The sequence below is a fragment of the Haliaeetus albicilla genome, chromosome 26, assembly GCF_947461875.1.
Source record: "Haliaeetus albicilla chromosome 26, bHalAlb1.1, whole genome shotgun sequence".
Lineage (NCBI taxonomy): Eukaryota > Metazoa > Chordata > Aves > Accipitriformes > Accipitridae > Haliaeetus > Haliaeetus albicilla.
Genome location: NC_091508.1, coordinates 5,428,634 through 5,444,881, shown reverse-complemented (window position 1 = coordinate 5,444,881; position 16,248 = coordinate 5,428,634). Strand labels below are relative to the sequence as shown.

Genomic DNA, 16,248 nt, shown 5'->3' with positions numbered 1-16,248 from the left:
ATTCTTTGATTCTATGGTGCTCTCTACACTGGCTCTGTCCACAAACTGCCCCAGGCAGAGGTACGCAGCAGAGGGGCTAAGGTTACTCCTGCTGGGTCGAGGAAGCCAGCCCAGGTCTCTCTCCCCAGCTCAGAGGGTTGTAGGATGCGTTCACAGACACATTTTCTTGTATTGACACAATTCCTTTCATCTAGGCTTGCAGGAGTCCTTGGAAGAGTCAAGGCCTGATCTGAGATTCAAGAGACACCTCTTAGCCCCTCTAAGTCACATGCTGAGAGCTCAGAGGCTACAACTCATCTTGCTCGCATCACTCCTCAATGCTGTTTTTGGATAATCGCTGCACTTTTGGTGAAGTCAACAAATTTCCAGAACTTCCTTAATCCTTACATCTGCAAAACAGTAACATCCCTCCCACCCTCTGCCAGCCACTGGCCCCAGAGACTGAAAGAGAGAAAGGTGTTTCTTTTTTTTAAAAAGAAAATTTTTAATTTGTTTTATTTTAACTCAGTATTTACATCCAAGTCTAGCTCAGCCCCCAACAAGTGCTGTTTGACTTCAGAGGAGGGAGTGCTTTGCTCTGCTCCACAGTGCTGAGTCTGCCAACAAAGTTTGCTTGAGAGCAGAATGTGATAAAGAGATGGGAGAATTACTGTCGGAGCCCATCCGGGCGCTCACTCCAGCATCAGGAACTGGTCACTGCTCCAGACGCTGAGCCCAGGACAGCCTGGGCTTGCTTTGATGGGGCTTTATTGCTTCTGTGCATATGCTGCCCACTTGTCCCTTACCTGGAGGGGTGGGCAGGAAAGGGGAGCTGTTGGACCATTCCTAGAGGGAGAAGGCAGGAAGTGCCTCTCCAAAAAAATTTTGTACTCCCAGAGACTGCTGAAATCTCTGTGGCTCCACCCCTGCTGCAGAAGATTCACAGGTCTTGGAGATCTCAGCCATGAAGAAATAAATACTAGAAGACACAATCTGCCATCTCCTCCAGACAGAGGGAGTCAGTGCCCAAGGCAAGGAGCAGGGAAATTGCTGCTCAGAGCCCAGGAAAACAGCAGAGCCTCCAGGAGAAGGCAGCAGCCAAGAGTCTGACATCCCTCCATGGAGAGAAGAGCCCTTCGAACAGCGTCACTCCAGTAGCCCAGTGCTGCTGGCACCAGCTCTCATCGCCTGTGCAGTGCACTCGCTGGCCGCTGGTCTTGGACACCTTCCCTCGCTCGTGTACCGCACCTCTTCTGTGCGCCAGCTGGCCCAGTTCCTGCTGCTCCCGACGCCCCCGTAGAGAACAGGCTCGGGCTGCCGGCTCTCCCTGCCCGGGAGGCTCTGCAGGGTCTCAGCACCCATTCTCAGAGATGGCTGCCTCAAGTGTTACAGGTTCATGCTGGATTGCTGCTGCAGCCATGCTGATGGCTTCCTCCAGGCTCTGCTGTTCTTCTAGCTAGTGGAGGAAAGAGAGAGATAACATTGTCCTCCCAAAAGGTGGGCTCAGGAGGTGTGGGCTCACTCAGAGCAGCCCCCAAGAGGACAGAGGTGCGAGGGATCGGCAGTGGGTGACACAGGCATGAACTAGAGAGGCAAAGCAGAGACAGACACGGCCACGATGGGAAAAGGCTGTTTACAAAGGAGCATTCTGCAATCCGAGGAGCATGGCCCTGCTCTCCTCTATACACAGGGCGTCTGGGAATTAAGGAGCAAGCACCCTGGGCAAGAGGCAATGCAGCAGAGCAAGAGGGCAAGTGCTGAAGCCAGTGGGTAGATGGGGACAAACAAAAGGGAACGTGGCAGGAGCTGTGTGGTACCTGCACTGCAATGTGGGTGCCGTTGGCAGTAGCCAGCAATGCCACCTGCTGATGACGGAGGGATGTGATGGCTGATTCTTCAGACACTACTGCTCCAGAAGTGACTATGGTAACCTAGGAAAAGTTAAGATGAAAAATGATCACGTTTTAAAAGAAAATGCAGTTCCCTTCTAGCAGGCTGTTTCTCCACAGGGAAAAGGGAAGGTCCCAGTGTTGTCTGTACCGGCTGCGTCTCAGTGCCAGCAGTGTTGGCCACAGTCACGGTGTGTGTGTCATCACCCGCCAGCTCTTCCTCAGGCACGGCGAGGGCACCGCTTTGCGTCACCATGCTGATTGCACTGCCCAGGGCCTGCAGGTCTTCCTGTGACAAACTGACCTGGGCGGGATAACAGCGGATGCTCTCAGCCAGGATGGCTTCTCAGGAAGCCTTACCCAACTCTTGAGTTTAGCAACACAAAGGTCTCAGTAAGGATGAAATAGTCTCTCCTCCTCTGCATGCAAGACCTATGGCACAAAGAACTCCAAGGACTTTGCGCAGGGTCATGGACAGAATCGATGGGAGAACTCACAGACCTCAGGTCTCCAGTCCTCCCCCTTCTACCACACCTCCCCTTCCCATTTAGCATCTTCTCTCCAGGCTTTGAAGGGACAGCGCTCTGTCCTGTGCACTGCTGCAGCAGAAACATCTCAGACTAAGAGGAAACAAGCATTACTCATGGCAGCTGTTTCCTTTGCCCCGTGCCACAGAAATGAGTTTTTCCCAGTCAGCACAAGAGCAGCTGGTGGAGGGAAGTACAAGAAAAGCACTGCCATATACAAATGATGAAAAAACAACCTCCAAATCCAGCCTGTGTCAGCAGAAACTGGGAGCTGCCTCTTGACAGCTGTCCAGGAGGTGAGCGCTGCCAGGCACTGTGCACAAGTCTGGGCAAACACCTGCAAGACCCCGTCCAGCAAGAAGGCGAGCTGGGGACCAGAGACCCATTCTTTACCCTCCACATCAAGACTGCAGCAATGGGATAAAGGTGTAAGAAGGGAGCCCTCATGACAGACAGAGCCCATGAAGGCCCAGGGTCTGTTTTACACTGAAAAAAAGCCTTAAAGAGAACACCAAGGCTGGGTAGAGGCAGAATCTCACTCAGGTAACTGTTGTTCTCCACATGCTGGAGGGTGTCAGTGTCCATACCTGCTCTGTCCCATCTTGATCGATAAGCGAGACCTGCGTAGGCATACCATCTTCCTCCTCCTCTTCATCTTCCTCCATCTCTGACAGGAAAGCAATATGCTGGCTTTTCATAGGAGAGTCTCTGTCAGCAGCAGCAGCTGAGTCAGGAAAGGGGAAGAGTAAAAGGGGTGAGAGAAGCACTGATCAGAGCATGAAAGTACACACCTGACCCCGGGACCTGCCTGTTGCCTGAAGGGCCAGCACAGAAGTGCACAAGAAGAAGGGTCTTTACCTCTCCGTGTACTACAGAATGGGCAGGAGTCTGTTCCTGACCCGTGACAGACAGCGAGGACCATGGGGAGCCCTTTTCTCTCATTTGACACAGATTTGGGTTTGATGGGGGAAGGCAGGAGGCCACAGCACAGACCTGGGTCTGAGAGAGGGGAGCAGCTGCAGGGTCTTGCTGTCATCTCTCTCCCCTTTGCCACACGGCCTCACCCAAGCCTGCCACAGGTGATGGAGCAGTGGTTGCTCACCCTCCAGCTGCTGCTGTTCGTAGAGGGCCTGTTCGCTCTCCTCCGTGGCCTCCAGCTCGCCGTGGCTGCTGCGCTTGTGCATGGCCAGTGTGGAGGTCTGGCGGTAGGTCTTCCCACAACTATTGCAGGTGTAGGGCTTGCAGTGCGTGTGGACCACGTGGTGCTTGTAGAGGCTGGAATACTCAGTGAAGCGCTTTCCACAGCCTGGCACAGTGCACATGTACGGCTTCTCTCCTAGGGCAGAGGCCACAGAGCAGAGCTTAACCCACTCACCCTCCTCATGCTCTGGAAAGGGATTCCCCATCAAGAGGGAATAGCTGGAGACAGACCAGTGGAACAATAATCAGTCCAATAAAGCAACTCCTATTTCCTTTAGCTCCCTGGCTACCCCCAGATCTACCCCTGCAATGCCTGGCCTGGAAATGACCATTTCAGTCCCACAGATTTCCCTGCTGCCACAGGCTGTCAGTGCAGCCAGCTGACTGGGGCGGGGCTGTCTGCATTTCACCCTCTCCTCCTCTTACCTGTGTGGATTCTCATGTGGTTCTTGTAATTGGTGGCACTGGTGAAGCCCCTTCCGCAGTTGGGCTCCGGACACATGTATGGCCGCTCGCCTGTATGCGTTCGGATGTGAACCTTGCGGATGTTGGATGTGGTAAAGGAGCGGCCACAGCCCACAAAGGGGCACTTGAAGGGACGCTCACCTGCATTGACAGAGTAACGTGGATGAGAGTCCTGTTACAACACAGCTACCTGGAATGCCCTGGACACCTGTATCCCTTCACTGCTCCATAGTATTACAACAACAAGACCTCAAATCAGACCCAACTGCTGGCACATTTCCTCTAGCAACATTGGCATCCCCACCCTTTTTGCTCTGCTGTTCGTAACTGAGTCAAGAATCCCTAGCACTACTTCTCCTATCCGTCTACTTCTGTCTGAAGACAACTTCAGTTCTGCCTTGCTTCACGCAAGATACAAAAAGGCATGTCCTGGACAAAGGCTGAAGCAGTACTTTATCTTGAAGACCCTTTCCAAGGGCAGCTCAGTTCTCTTCCATTACTGCTCACCTGTGTGTGTCCGGATGTGTTTCTGTAGATCGCCAGATGTTTTGAAGGCTTTGCTACACACGTCTTCTGGACACTTGTATGGTTTCTCACCAGTATGTGTTCTCACATGGCTCTTCAGCCCATACCCTGTCCAGGAAAGAAACCACAATTAATTTTATAACGAGAAGGAAGTAATATGGCAAGCTGCGTACAACCTCTCAGTTCATGCATTTTTGAATGTCAGTCCTGTGTCTGCAAAACTCAAGGGGAAGAAATATCCAAACAGCCTCACAATGCCACTGACAACTCAGCTTCTTCCTGTAACTCCTTTAATCTGTCCGTAATCAATCAAGTCCCAGGCAGTCTCCAATGCTGCAATTCCTTCTCAGAATGGTTTAATAGCTATGCTCATTGCACTCTGCTGGAAAAAAGCCAGGGCTGATACTCAAGAGTGGTTTGGACTGGACAGAAAACAAAATTTGCTCAAAAGAGAAATTGTCACCTGTAGCAAATGCTTTCCCACAGCCTGGGAAGTCGCATGTATATGGCCGGTCACCTGTGTGAGCACGTTCATGTACCTGGAAAAGAAAGAACAGGTCCCTAAAATGAGGTCCAAGACAAGGAGGAAGGAAAACAGTGTGAAGAAATCTAGCTGGTGGAGAGAATCTGAAGTTCTGTGTTAGATTTCACCTTGGCCAATTAATACATCTGGATCTCCCGGGCAGCCCAGCATGCAACTCAGCCTTTTGTATAGAAGCATTATGATCTGGCACTGTAACATGGGGACATGTCTGGTCTGCACACTGCATGACTGCATGTTACTTGCTTTACCTTTAGATGGTGGGCAGTGGTGTAGAGGCGGCCACAGCCTTTGTACCCACAACGGAAAGCTCTACTGCCAGCCTGCTGCCCCTTCTCATTGCTGTGCACTTCCTCCTCCTGCAAATCCTGCGGAGAGACATATGGAAATTAATTCGGCGAGCCACTACAGCAGGCTTCGCAAAGCCCACACAAATCATTTCCCTCCTTGCCATACATATGCACTCCTTCAGTTATTCTCACAAAAACATGTTCCTACAAACACAACTTGTGCACATATGGTAAAACCCAGGTGACAGGGCAAGGGTCTAGGAACCAGCATTTCCCATTCCCACCTCCCAGCTCACTGGGTGTTCTCAGGCACGTAACTCACCTCTCTGTGCTTCACTTAGTTAATTTGTAAAACTTGCAGCTAATATATTTGCTAACCTTGCAGAGAAGCCACAAAGCTTTTTTAATTACTAGCTGGCAAAGCACTCTGCATCAAGAGAAGTTCGGCCTAGTTTCAGAAATACATCACTGAAAAATTCAGACCTGGGAAGGGATGTTGCTGGAGTCCTCACTCTTCATACGGCAGGTGTCTGTCACTCCCTCCTCTTCCTCGTCAGACACCTGCAAGTAAAGAAGCACAGGCACTGTTCATGCAGCAACCCAAGCAGGAAAGCATTCACATCAGCAGTGGCACTCCCCTCTTCTCCAGAGAGCTAGGGGAGGCTGGTCCTACCACAGCAGAAAGGTCTCCACTGGCAAATCTTAATGCTGCCCAGCTGAGCACTGTCAGCACACTCCTGGTAGCCCCTTCTCACACACCACCATGAAGATGGGAGAAAATGGTAGCACCCACGACATTCAGATGGGGCACTGCAGTGACAACACATTAGGATCTGAAGCTATTTTGGTTTTTGAGGCCTTTGTCAACATGGGGAACAGTGACCATAACTTAGCAACTCCTGATATGTAAAAGGCTAGTCTCGATCTGCTGCCTGAATCATCTGTGGAAAAGAACATCAAACCCACATGGCATTATGAGAAACCCAGGCAAACAGAAAGAGAACACCTACAAGGAGGGACATTTAAAGCAAGAAAAAAAAAAAAACCCAAGCTGTATCACAGCAGCTCTCTGCTCTTCCCAAATCTGGGCCTGCAGCAGGTTAAGGGTGGCAGGCCCAGAACTCTGTAGGAACTAGCTAGAGGGTCCAGCAGGAAACTGCCCCGTTCTAGGTCCTTAACTGTCAGCCACCTGTCAGTGGTGGCACTCTCACTGGAGCCCTGTCCAGTTTCTCTTCTCAAAGCTGGCACTGATGAAAAACAAATATACAGAAGTACTAATGAAGGAGGACACTTAAACCCCAGGCCAAAGGTGGACTACACCAGCCCCTCAGCACTGCTGGCAGACCATGAAAGAAGTGTTGCTTCCTCACCTTACTGGCGTACTGCTTTAATGCATTAATGGTCTCAACATCAAAGGCATCGTCTGCCTCCTCTCCAGCCAACTCCTCTAGCCCAGATTCTGCCTGCACTTCCAGGATGGTGCTGCCAGGTGGCATGATAACAGGACGATGTATGTAGGCAGTGGAGCCATCCTCCAGCTGGATGGCCTCAAAGGTGCTGGGGTCATAACTTTCTACAAGAGGAAACCAATAAAATCAAATGTAAAAGAGCTGCTGAGTGCGAGGCACTCTTCGTCTCCCTGGACTACCTACAGCCTTGGAAATCTGTGACACTTTAGCAGCTTTTACTCCAGCTGCCAAGGGAAGAACAGGGAACACTCTTTACCTTTAGCCGTGTTGTGTATGTAGGCCATGCTGCCATCTTCCAACACCACTGGCTGACCGTCTTCAAAAGCCACAGACTCTAAAGAAAAAGAAAAAAATTCACCCACCTTACTGGAAGACTCAGATGGGATGGAGGGGATACTGCATCAGTTCCTGAACCCTACAGTATTCACACCCACAGAAGAGGACACAGCAGGGCTGCCTGCTTGCACTGAAGGTCAACCACAGCTATAGGTTTTAAAACACCATTTGAGCCCTTCTGACATGAATTATGAGGTTTTTAAGGCTTCATGCATAGATTCACCACACTTCTTTAGCTCATTGGGGTAATGCAGTATCTCACCAATTCCAAAATGCCAGACTATGTCCTAGACAAGAACAACGGCTCTGGCACAGGGGTATGTAAAGGAGAACACAAACATCCCACGGCAGCATGGGGGAGAAGGAAAACCCATCTCACTGTGCTTGTGCATTTGGAGGCAGGGAACAGGATGAAGGGAGGGAAGGGACACAGCCAGGCATACAAAGTGGGTTTCAAGCAACTTTTTAAGAACAGAAAAGGGAGGTGGCATAGAAGTTGCTTGGGAGGGTGAAGGAAGGACTGCACAAAGCAACAGAGGTTTTTCTACTACCTGCCCTTTTACATCTTATCATGGTCAGGGAGTATTTCTCTGTGCCACTCTGGTGCCTCCCACATGAAATGAATTCCCATCACCTCTCCGATTAATTAATGTCACCTCATTTCAGAGGTGACATTGGCTGATGGGTCAATGACCAAGGTGGTATTGCTTCCAACAATCCCCACCCTCCCCCACCAAACACCTATTCCAGAAGTAATATATTATCTCACAGTTCAGAGGAAATTCCTGTCCAACTGCTCCCACGTGAAACGAACTTTGTTTGGGCTCTATAGTTGGCACAAACACAGCACAGAGCTTACCAGCCTTGCTTGTAGACTTGGGAGCTGTCAGACTGACAACTGTGAGAGAGCCCACAGGTGAAACAACACTTAAACATTTGCTCACACCACCAGCAAATTCGCCTTCTTGTCAGATTGCTAAAAACTTTGCAGGAAATCACATGTTCTATGTCCTTGCTCATTCAACCTCAAAACCACGGGCAAGAAAAAACCCCCTACACCTGTAAGGACTTCTTAAAGCTAATAAAGGAACCCGACTGTTGGAACACAGACAATTGCCGTTACATCTACAACATCCTTCTAAAAAGAGGTGAATTTATGGTCCTCACCTTTCTGAACTGTCACCTGATGGATATAAGCTGTGGTCCCATCTTCAAGTTCAATGACTTGCCCTTCAATCAGCTTTTCACCTGAAACAGTTAAAAAAATGCCATCAGCACTGCCTGCAGAGTCCAGTCTTCCTGGTCCCATGAGCTGTCCCCTTTGCTGCATCTTTGCAAGGAAACCAGTCGCGAAGACAGCGAAACTGTTACTTACAAGCTGTTATTTATCAAGTTTTCCCCTGAATAGCCATAGAGGCACTTAACTTCCCAGAAGTGCTGGAGCTCCCCTTTCCTAGACAGGAGGATACAACACAAAGAACCTCAGTCATCACTTGTTTACAGGCTGCCCTTCACAGCTCTGTAAGCCAAGAAGCAGAAAGAATGATGTGTGCTAAGCTTTTTGGATCTAAAGTAGAAAGCAATTACACTTGTGCTGGAGAAAAAAAATAAAGTGGGAGCTTTTAATGGCATCAGCAAGGGCCTGAAGATTTATTTTCTTCTGCTTTGGTGGAGGATGAACTCCTGAAAAAAAATTACAGGACCCCTGATGGTAGACTGGACTCTTAAAATAGTGTAACTCTGAGTAACCCTGTAATAATGTTTAAGTTAGCAAATTATTTGATGCAGAGAGAACACTGGTCTATCCCTTTGAACAGAGGAATCCAGGTTGCTTTCACCTGGTGCACAATGTTTGGGGGGGTCACAAAACCTTGTGGTTTTCAAGATAGTCCAGCGCCACACATGTAATAAACTTGCAGTGAGTTTGCACAGAAAAGAGAGCAAGAAAGCAATCCCCAGGACATGAAGCCTCACAACTCAACCATCCTGTTCCACAGGCTGGGAAACAGTGTGTTCCTTTTCTCAGGAACAGTGGGTGGTGAAGGAAGGAGCACCTCACAAACACCAAAATAAGGCCAGGTGTTGAATTTGGCACTAATATTACTTCAGTTAACCAATGCCAAGCTCAGCACCCCTTTGAGTGAGAAAAACACTACTGTGAACCAAATTCTATGCATCTCAGTGAAGTAAGTGGTTAGCTTCAGGTGAAGTTTTGGTTGAATAGGGTCCTGCAGGCCATAGTGTGAACTCCCATTTCCCCAGTTACCCTGGGGAGAACAGGGCTCACTCTAGTCTGAAGAGAACCTTCATTTTCTACAGCAACAGCTCTCCCATCTCCAAATCTTTATTTCCAAATGAGAGGCATGTTTTATTTCTGCCATCTCACTCTTCTGTGCAAATCTAACAGATAGCTGCTAGCTTCCTGTACCAAGTAACCATACAAGATACATGAGAGCTCACTTGCCGTGAGGGCACTTTTGATAAGTCTGACTAATTTCACAGTGTCAATCAGGAGACTTTTAGACTTTGCAGCCCAAATGAACCATTACCTTTGACAGCCTGCTGAATGTAGGCTGTCGTCCCGTCACTAAGGGTCACTGCTTGCAAGCCCAAGCTCTCCATCCTGCCCCAATAACTGGTCCTCAGACATGAATTTCACTTTACTCAGCGTGCTCGCAGAGAGCACCAGGACCCAGAGCAAGAGGTTTGTGGAACAGCAAGTTGTCTTCTTTGTTGCAAGCCTTAAATAAAAAGAACAATTCAAATTTTATCTTTTCCCAATATACATATACTCACTTTTGCACATTAAGAAAGGTTTGAATGGCAAACTGTTTTGGAGATTATAAAGGATGAAACTGGACAAAAGATGCACCCCTTCCCATACTGATGGCAGGCAGGGCTAACAATCTATTCCACAGACAAATACAAGATAAAGCTTATCAAGCCAGTGAACTGACAGACTCTTTTTAGAGATAGTGCAAATGCCACATTCAAGCCTTCCCACTCCCCAAATGATCTGCAGGAAAGGTTTCCGAGTACTTTATAGTCTGAACCTACAGGCTGAGGGTGTCCTCTACTGCAAGAGACAGGAGCAGGACGATGAGCTTTGTCCCTGGAAGCATCCTCATTCTCTCCTCCCTTTCCTGTCTAATTCCCAGCCTTCTGAGGAACAGAATTTCAGGCTATAAGCAGATGATGTTAAAACATCCACACCCCCATGAAAACATTTTGCTAAAGAGGCACTCTGCTGATAGGTTATCTTTAAAAGCAGCTGCAGTGGATTCTTCATGAGTAATCTCTGAGATAGCCTAATATTTTATCATTTTGATTTCCAGGAACATGTCTGACTGCTCTGTCTGTCACCGCAACGCCCCGGGGTGAAGCCAGGCTTTATGCCACGCTTAGTGCCCTCTAACCCGAGTGCTCCCTACCCCCGACAGACAGCTCCTCTCCAGCTCCAGCAGATTCTGCCCGCTTTTAGGGCTGACACCTCCCGAGAGGCCTTGCAGCTCGTTTCCCAGCAAGGCTCCTTCCCAGCAGGGTCGCTGGGCACCGCTGGGGAATCGAGGCCCCTTTGAGCTGCTGTGGCTGCCATGCAAACTGCTGTCAGTACTGCTGGAGGGGCTGCGACCCCCTGGAAGAGATGGGGCAGGCGCTGCCTGAGGAAAGCCAGGTGTAGGCTGCGGTGGGAAGCCACCCAGGGGATGACAAGGGACGTGCCTCCCGCGTCAGGGCGGGCTGGGGACAGGGCAGGGCCGGGCAGGGCCTGGCGCCATGGCGAGCCCTGAGGGGAGCGCCAGGGCGGGAGAGGCCCAGGTGCCGGCGGGGAGACACGGCGGGGCTCCCCCCGTGTTGTTAGCCGGGGGGGGTGGCGGCAGCAGCTCGCCGGGGCCCGGCTGCCCCTCGGCCGCCATCTCCCTCCCCCCCCCCCGCCCCTCAGGCCTCCCCCACCACCACTGGCACCGACCTGAGGAAACCCGACGGGACCGAGTCCGCCGCCTGACCGCCATGCACCGGGGCCCGGCCCCTGCTCGCCCCGCCCCGCAATCCGCATAGCGACAGCGCCCACCGCCCCGCCTCAGCCTCCGGCAGCCCGCCACCCAGGTTCCGGGGCACCGCGGCACCGCCCTCCCCCCGGAACTGGGCTGGCAGGGCCGGTTTAGGGAGACAGAGCCGCTGGGCGGCCAACATGCGCCCAGCTCGGCAGCGCATGCGCCGTGCCGACATTGAAGCCGAAAGGCAGAGCCTGCCCTCAGCAGCCTTGCCCTTCCCAGCTGGCGGGCAGCGCGGGCCTTCAGCGAGTCTCTGCGCGCGGAAACTTAATAAGGAGGTTTAATAGCACTGAAGCCCAGGAGGGGGAAGGTGTCCCAGCAGCAAGGCGTTGTGCCCCGGGAGCTCCTCCCGCAGGGGTTGCGACCCGTCTCCTTCCCGGCGGCTGCTGAGGGGAGGCTGGGGCTCCGGGGTTGCGTACCCTCATCGCTGCGCTGTGGCCTGGTAGACCGAGACAGGAGGCAAAGAGACCACAGCCGTTCCTTTAACAACGAAGGAGATACGGACGGGGAACTGCCCGCCGAGGGAAGCCGAGAGGCGGGGAAGGCGGTACGGCCCTCCAGCACCACACTCCGCCGCTCCCAGTATGGCGGCCACACAGTGCCACGCTCCGCCACTCCCAGCATGGCGCCTACCGTGCCACACTCCGCCGCTCCCAACATGGCTGCCACACGGTGCCACACTCCGCCGCTCCCAGCATGGCGCCGAGCCTCGAGACCGAATCTCGCGAGATTTCCCGCCTCCATTTATAGCGCTCAGGGTGGCAACCCGCCCCTTCGGTCCCGGTCAGCCGCCGCCATGAGGTGGGTGCCGGCCCGCCGCGCCATCCGCCGCCATCCGCGCCCGGCGGGAGGCTGCGGGGCCGTCCGGGCGGTTAGCGGGGGGCTGAGGGGGAGCGCGGATGGGCCCGGGCGGGCTCAGGGGCTTTGTGTCCCCTCCTTCCCCCTCCATCCCCGCGGCCCGCAGGAGGCCCAGGCGGGGTCAGCCCTGAGCCCGCGTTGTCTTTCTCCCCCCCCGCAGCAGCAAAGTCTCCCGCGACACCCTGTACGAGGCGGTGAAGGAGGTGCTGCAGGGCAGCAAGACCAAGAAGCGCAAGTAAGAAGCCCTGCACCATGACGGGACCGGGCGTGTGACAGGCCCCGGCGCTGGACCAGGGTCTCCCCGCTGGGCCCTCACCTGCACCCCCTTTCCTCCCTCAGGTTTGTGGAGACGGTGGAGCTGCAGATCAGCCTGAAGAACTACGACCCGCAGAAAGACAAGCGGTTCTCCGGCACCGTCAGGTTCGGCATCCTCTTGCTCCCACCCAGCCTTCGGCCTGTGCCCCCCCCCCGCCGCCGCCCCGGTGGTGCCACGGGAGGACGCAGCGCTGAACCGCTCGGGTAGTTCAGAGCACCCCAGCTAGGTGGGTGCGGCTGGACGGACCCCTACCCTGGGTCTTAAAACATGAGGGGAGGTGTGGGAGGCCACTGAGCTGTCCCCACCGACCTGCTTGGAGAAGGCAGGTTACAAGCTGTGGAGGAAGAGTCCCAGGTGCTGTGGTAAGGTATCTCCGTGATGGATCCCATGGAAGTGTGTGTGGTGCTGGCGGTTCACAGTAATTTGGACCTTCTGTCCCCAGGCTGAAGTCAACTCCACGGCCCAAGTTCTCGGTCTGTTTGCTGGGGGACCAGCAGCACTGCGATGAGGCCAAAGCGGTTGACATCCCTCACATGGACATAGAGGCTCTGAAGAAGCTCAACAAAAACAAGAAGCTGGTGAAGAAGCTGGGTGAGTGGTGGTGTGGATCGGGCTTCGAGTAACCTGGCTAACTTGGGAGGGCTGAGTAAGCAGGATGGTTTTCCCTGTGCTTGGATTTCCATGTCATAGTTACCTGCAGGGAATAGAAAGCTGACCAGAGTCAGCCTGAAGTACAGAAGGCTGTCTAGAAACTACCCAGAAGAGCAAACAACCTGTTAGGAGTGCAGCCCTTCAGAAGTAAGGCTGATTGCTGCCCTCCAGAAGGAAGGGGTGTAGGAAAATTGTTCCTGTCTACCTGAAGGTTTCACCCTCAGCTGGTGTTCCTCACTTCACTGGTCAGGGAGCTGGAGTGCAGCAAAAGCTGAGTAAAGTTGGAGGCGAAAGTTTGCTTTAGTCCTGCAGTACTTAAATGAATAGAATGAAATTTGCTGATTTTCACTTGGTAAGGGATAAAATCCTTCCCTTCCTGCAAAGTCAAAGTCATTTTGACACATGTCTTAAGCAGACAAGAAAAACTGCCCACTCAATCCATAATTAGCTATGGAACTATATGTAAGTAGGAAATGACATAGGATACCACAGCTGCTAGCTCTCTGAGATATGCAATCTGTCCATCCACACATGCACAGGCTGCAGTAGGAGGCTCCTGGTAGAGCTCAGAGTTCAGCATCTGTCACCTGTGGCTCGACAAATGCCAGTTTCTCAGGGAAATGAACTGAAATACGGTTAAGAGTATGCTGTCAGAATGTGAAGCTGGGTTCTGGTGGGTTTGGCGGTTGTGACAGGAGTAATTTCTAACATAATGTTACTAAAACCAGCTTGGGTTCAGCTAGGCAGGACTCTGAGAATGTTGAAATGCACATGTTGAGGGAAATTGAGCTGTGCAGCCTCAGCTGAGCCATTAGTTTCAAGCTCAGTGTAGGAGCTGAGAGTCCATCCTTACCTACATTGGTTCTCTCCTCACAGCCAAGAAGTACGATGCCTTTCTGGCTTCCGAGTCCTTGATCAAGCAGATTCCTCGAATCCTAGGTCCAGGTCTGAACAAAGCTGGCAAGTTCCCTTCTCTTCTCACTCACAATGAGAACCTGGTGGCCAAGGTTGATGAGGTCAAATCTACCATCAAATTTCAGATGAAGAAGGTAAAGCGGGGCTTTCCTCACCAAGGCAGCTACATACCTGAAGGTTATTTGTGATGGGTGATCACTTGTATGTGGCTGCGATTTCTAGTCTGGGCTGTAGGTGTCTCTCGAGCATCTTCCTAAAACAGCAGCCAGTGACATTCTCCTCTGCAGCAAAGGAGCATTCAGCAGCTAGCTGCAAAGGAGGAGTAATTTATCTGTGGCTGAAAGATCTTTGAGCACATAATCAGGAGATGAATTTGGTGTTTCAGTGCTGAGCACAATCAGTCATAATTAATGCTTCTTACAGTAAGTGGGTGACACTTGCAGGGTGGGGCCAGGCATGCCCCCGTGGGTCTGTGCACGCAGCAGTGCTTTGCCAGAGGCGAGTTTGGGACCCGACTCTGCAAGTGAACTTTGGAGCAGCTTTGCGGATATTTGCTCTTGCTGTCAAAAGAGATGTCAAGGCGTGCTGACTCCCTAAAACCAAAATAACCCTGTTCAGGCATTTTAATCTTGTGTCAGCGGTCTAAATGTGACTCATGGGTATTACTCGGAATTAACAGCTCTGCTCGCTGAGGTGCATCCTTGGACTCCAGCTGATCTGGGCCTAGGGGCACAACAACTGGGAGAACACAGCAAATGTGATAGTTTGCAAATGCTGGAGCATTTTAAGTAACTGAGCTAACGATGTCTTGACACTTGGCCTGTCAGCTCACTCGTAAATTCTTTTGTCTTCAGCCTGTGGGGAACATTGACTTACAAGCTTCTCTGCAAGGCTGGCAGGCAGAGGCTTGGCCTCTGTGTGCGTTATGTGCAGAAAGAAAGGGCTGGTGCCCAAAACAAAAAGTGAAGCTGGCGCCATGCTTAGCAGTGAAGTTTGGAGCTAATAGTCTGTACTGCGCCGGGTTAGCGGTTTGCAGGGCACATGCCAACGCTGCCTAATGAGCAGGGTGTGGGAGCGGAGTTAAACCAGAGGTCTGCTCCTGCTCCAGCACCAGTTCAGCACAGCTCGTGACACGTCCTTCCCGTTTCCCCATCTCGGGGAGGCAGCAGTGCTCCCTGCGTTCTGTTAAGTCACCTTTGCACTCTGAGGAAGCCAGACCTACCCAAGCTGTTGTTCGGACAGAGATGATGTCCAGATGCTGCCAGACATGTTGATGGGAGCCGCATGCCAAATATAATGAGCTCTGTGGAAACACCCATGGATAAGCTGGAGAAGTCATGTCCAGCTGATAGAACATCAGATAATTTGATAGCCTGATGAGTTTAGATCAGCACTGTGCTGTTTTGTCAGTTGCTTAGCTCTAATCTTTGATTTCCCTGCAAAGCCTCTACCTGCATGAGTAACCTTCGTGTCCGTGTCCCCCAGGTGCTCTGTCTGGCTGTGGCTGTCGGTCACGTGAAGATGACAGAGGATGAACTTGTCTACAACATCCACCTGGCCATCAACTTTCTGGTGTCCTTGCTGAAGAAGAACTGGCAGAATGTGCGTGCTTTGTATATCAAGAGCACCATGGGGAAGCCCCAGCGCCTGTACTAATTGGGCAGCAATAAACTTTTAGGAAACCTACAGCTGTGTGCGTGGTTGTGTTCCTCCAAAACTTGTTGGGAAGGGTTTGCTAAAGAGCAGCTTGCTTCCTTGTGGCAAGAAAGGTCTCAAATGCTGTGTTGATCTGATAGGAACATGAATTCAAGTGGAGTATCAGACTGCTAGAGCTTTTGAGGCAACAAGCGTCATCATCCTGCATTCAGGGCAGGGAGGGAGAACAGCTCCACTTGCATCCAGACCAAGAAAAACAGGTGGCTACTGCAGCTGAAGGAGCGTGGTGCAGGCAGAACTCAGCAGTCATGCTTTAGCCCCGAGATCCCGCACTTCACCCACAGAGGGGACCCTTACCTTGTGCTGATGTGTGAAGCCATCCTTTGTGTAGGACTCTGCCCTGTCTGATAGCCTCTCTACTCTGGGGGGGTGGGGGGGCACTTGCATTTATAGGTTTCTGCTGCCCCCCCCCCCCCCCCCCCACAACCAGTGGCTACAGGGACCTGCCCCCACAGGGACCTGCCCAGCAGCAGCTCATGAGGACTTGATGGGTGTCTTCCAGCTGGCCCCAGTTACCCA

At 52.0% G+C, this 16,248-nt stretch overlaps 2 protein-coding genes across 3 annotated transcripts; one reads left to right on the top strand and one right to left on the bottom strand.

Annotated features, from left to right (window-relative positions):
- Nucleotides 1-468: 468 nt before the first annotated feature.
- Nucleotides 469-11,340, bottom strand: ZNF76 (zinc finger protein 76). Of its 2 annotated transcripts, XM_069771829.1 has the most exons (16): nucleotides 11,189-11,340; nucleotides 9,771-9,962; nucleotides 8,389-8,469; nucleotides 7,142-7,219; nucleotides 6,787-6,989; nucleotides 5,900-5,977; nucleotides 5,378-5,494; nucleotides 5,049-5,124; nucleotides 4,568-4,693; nucleotides 4,022-4,201; nucleotides 3,498-3,731; nucleotides 3,254-3,394; nucleotides 2,983-3,119; nucleotides 2,020-2,172; nucleotides 1,797-1,910; nucleotides 469-1,435 (listed from the first exon to the last, which is right to left on the bottom strand). In XM_069771829.1, exons 2-16 carry the CDS (start codon nucleotides 9,841-9,843, stop codon nucleotides 1,331-1,333), a joined length of 1,896 nt encoding a protein of 631 aa, XP_069627930.1. In that variant the 5' UTR covers nucleotides 9,844-9,962; nucleotides 11,189-11,340; the 3' UTR covers nucleotides 469-1,330. The 2 variants fall into 2 exon arrangements, with proteins under 2 accessions (XP_069627930.1, XP_069627931.1); XM_069771830.1 differs by lacking the exon at nucleotides 3,254-3,394.
- A 540-nt stretch (nucleotides 11,341-11,880) lies between these two features.
- Nucleotides 11,881-15,699, top strand: RPL10A (ribosomal protein L10a). Its single transcript, XM_069771831.1, has 6 exons — nucleotides 11,881-12,074; nucleotides 12,292-12,366; nucleotides 12,471-12,551; nucleotides 12,890-13,038; nucleotides 13,975-14,147; nucleotides 15,499-15,699. Exons 1-6 carry the CDS (start codon nucleotides 11,896-11,898, stop codon nucleotides 15,667-15,669), a joined length of 828 nt encoding a protein of 275 aa, XP_069627932.1. The 5' UTR covers nucleotides 11,881-11,895; the 3' UTR covers nucleotides 15,670-15,699.
- Nucleotides 15,700-16,248: the final 549 nt, after the last annotated feature.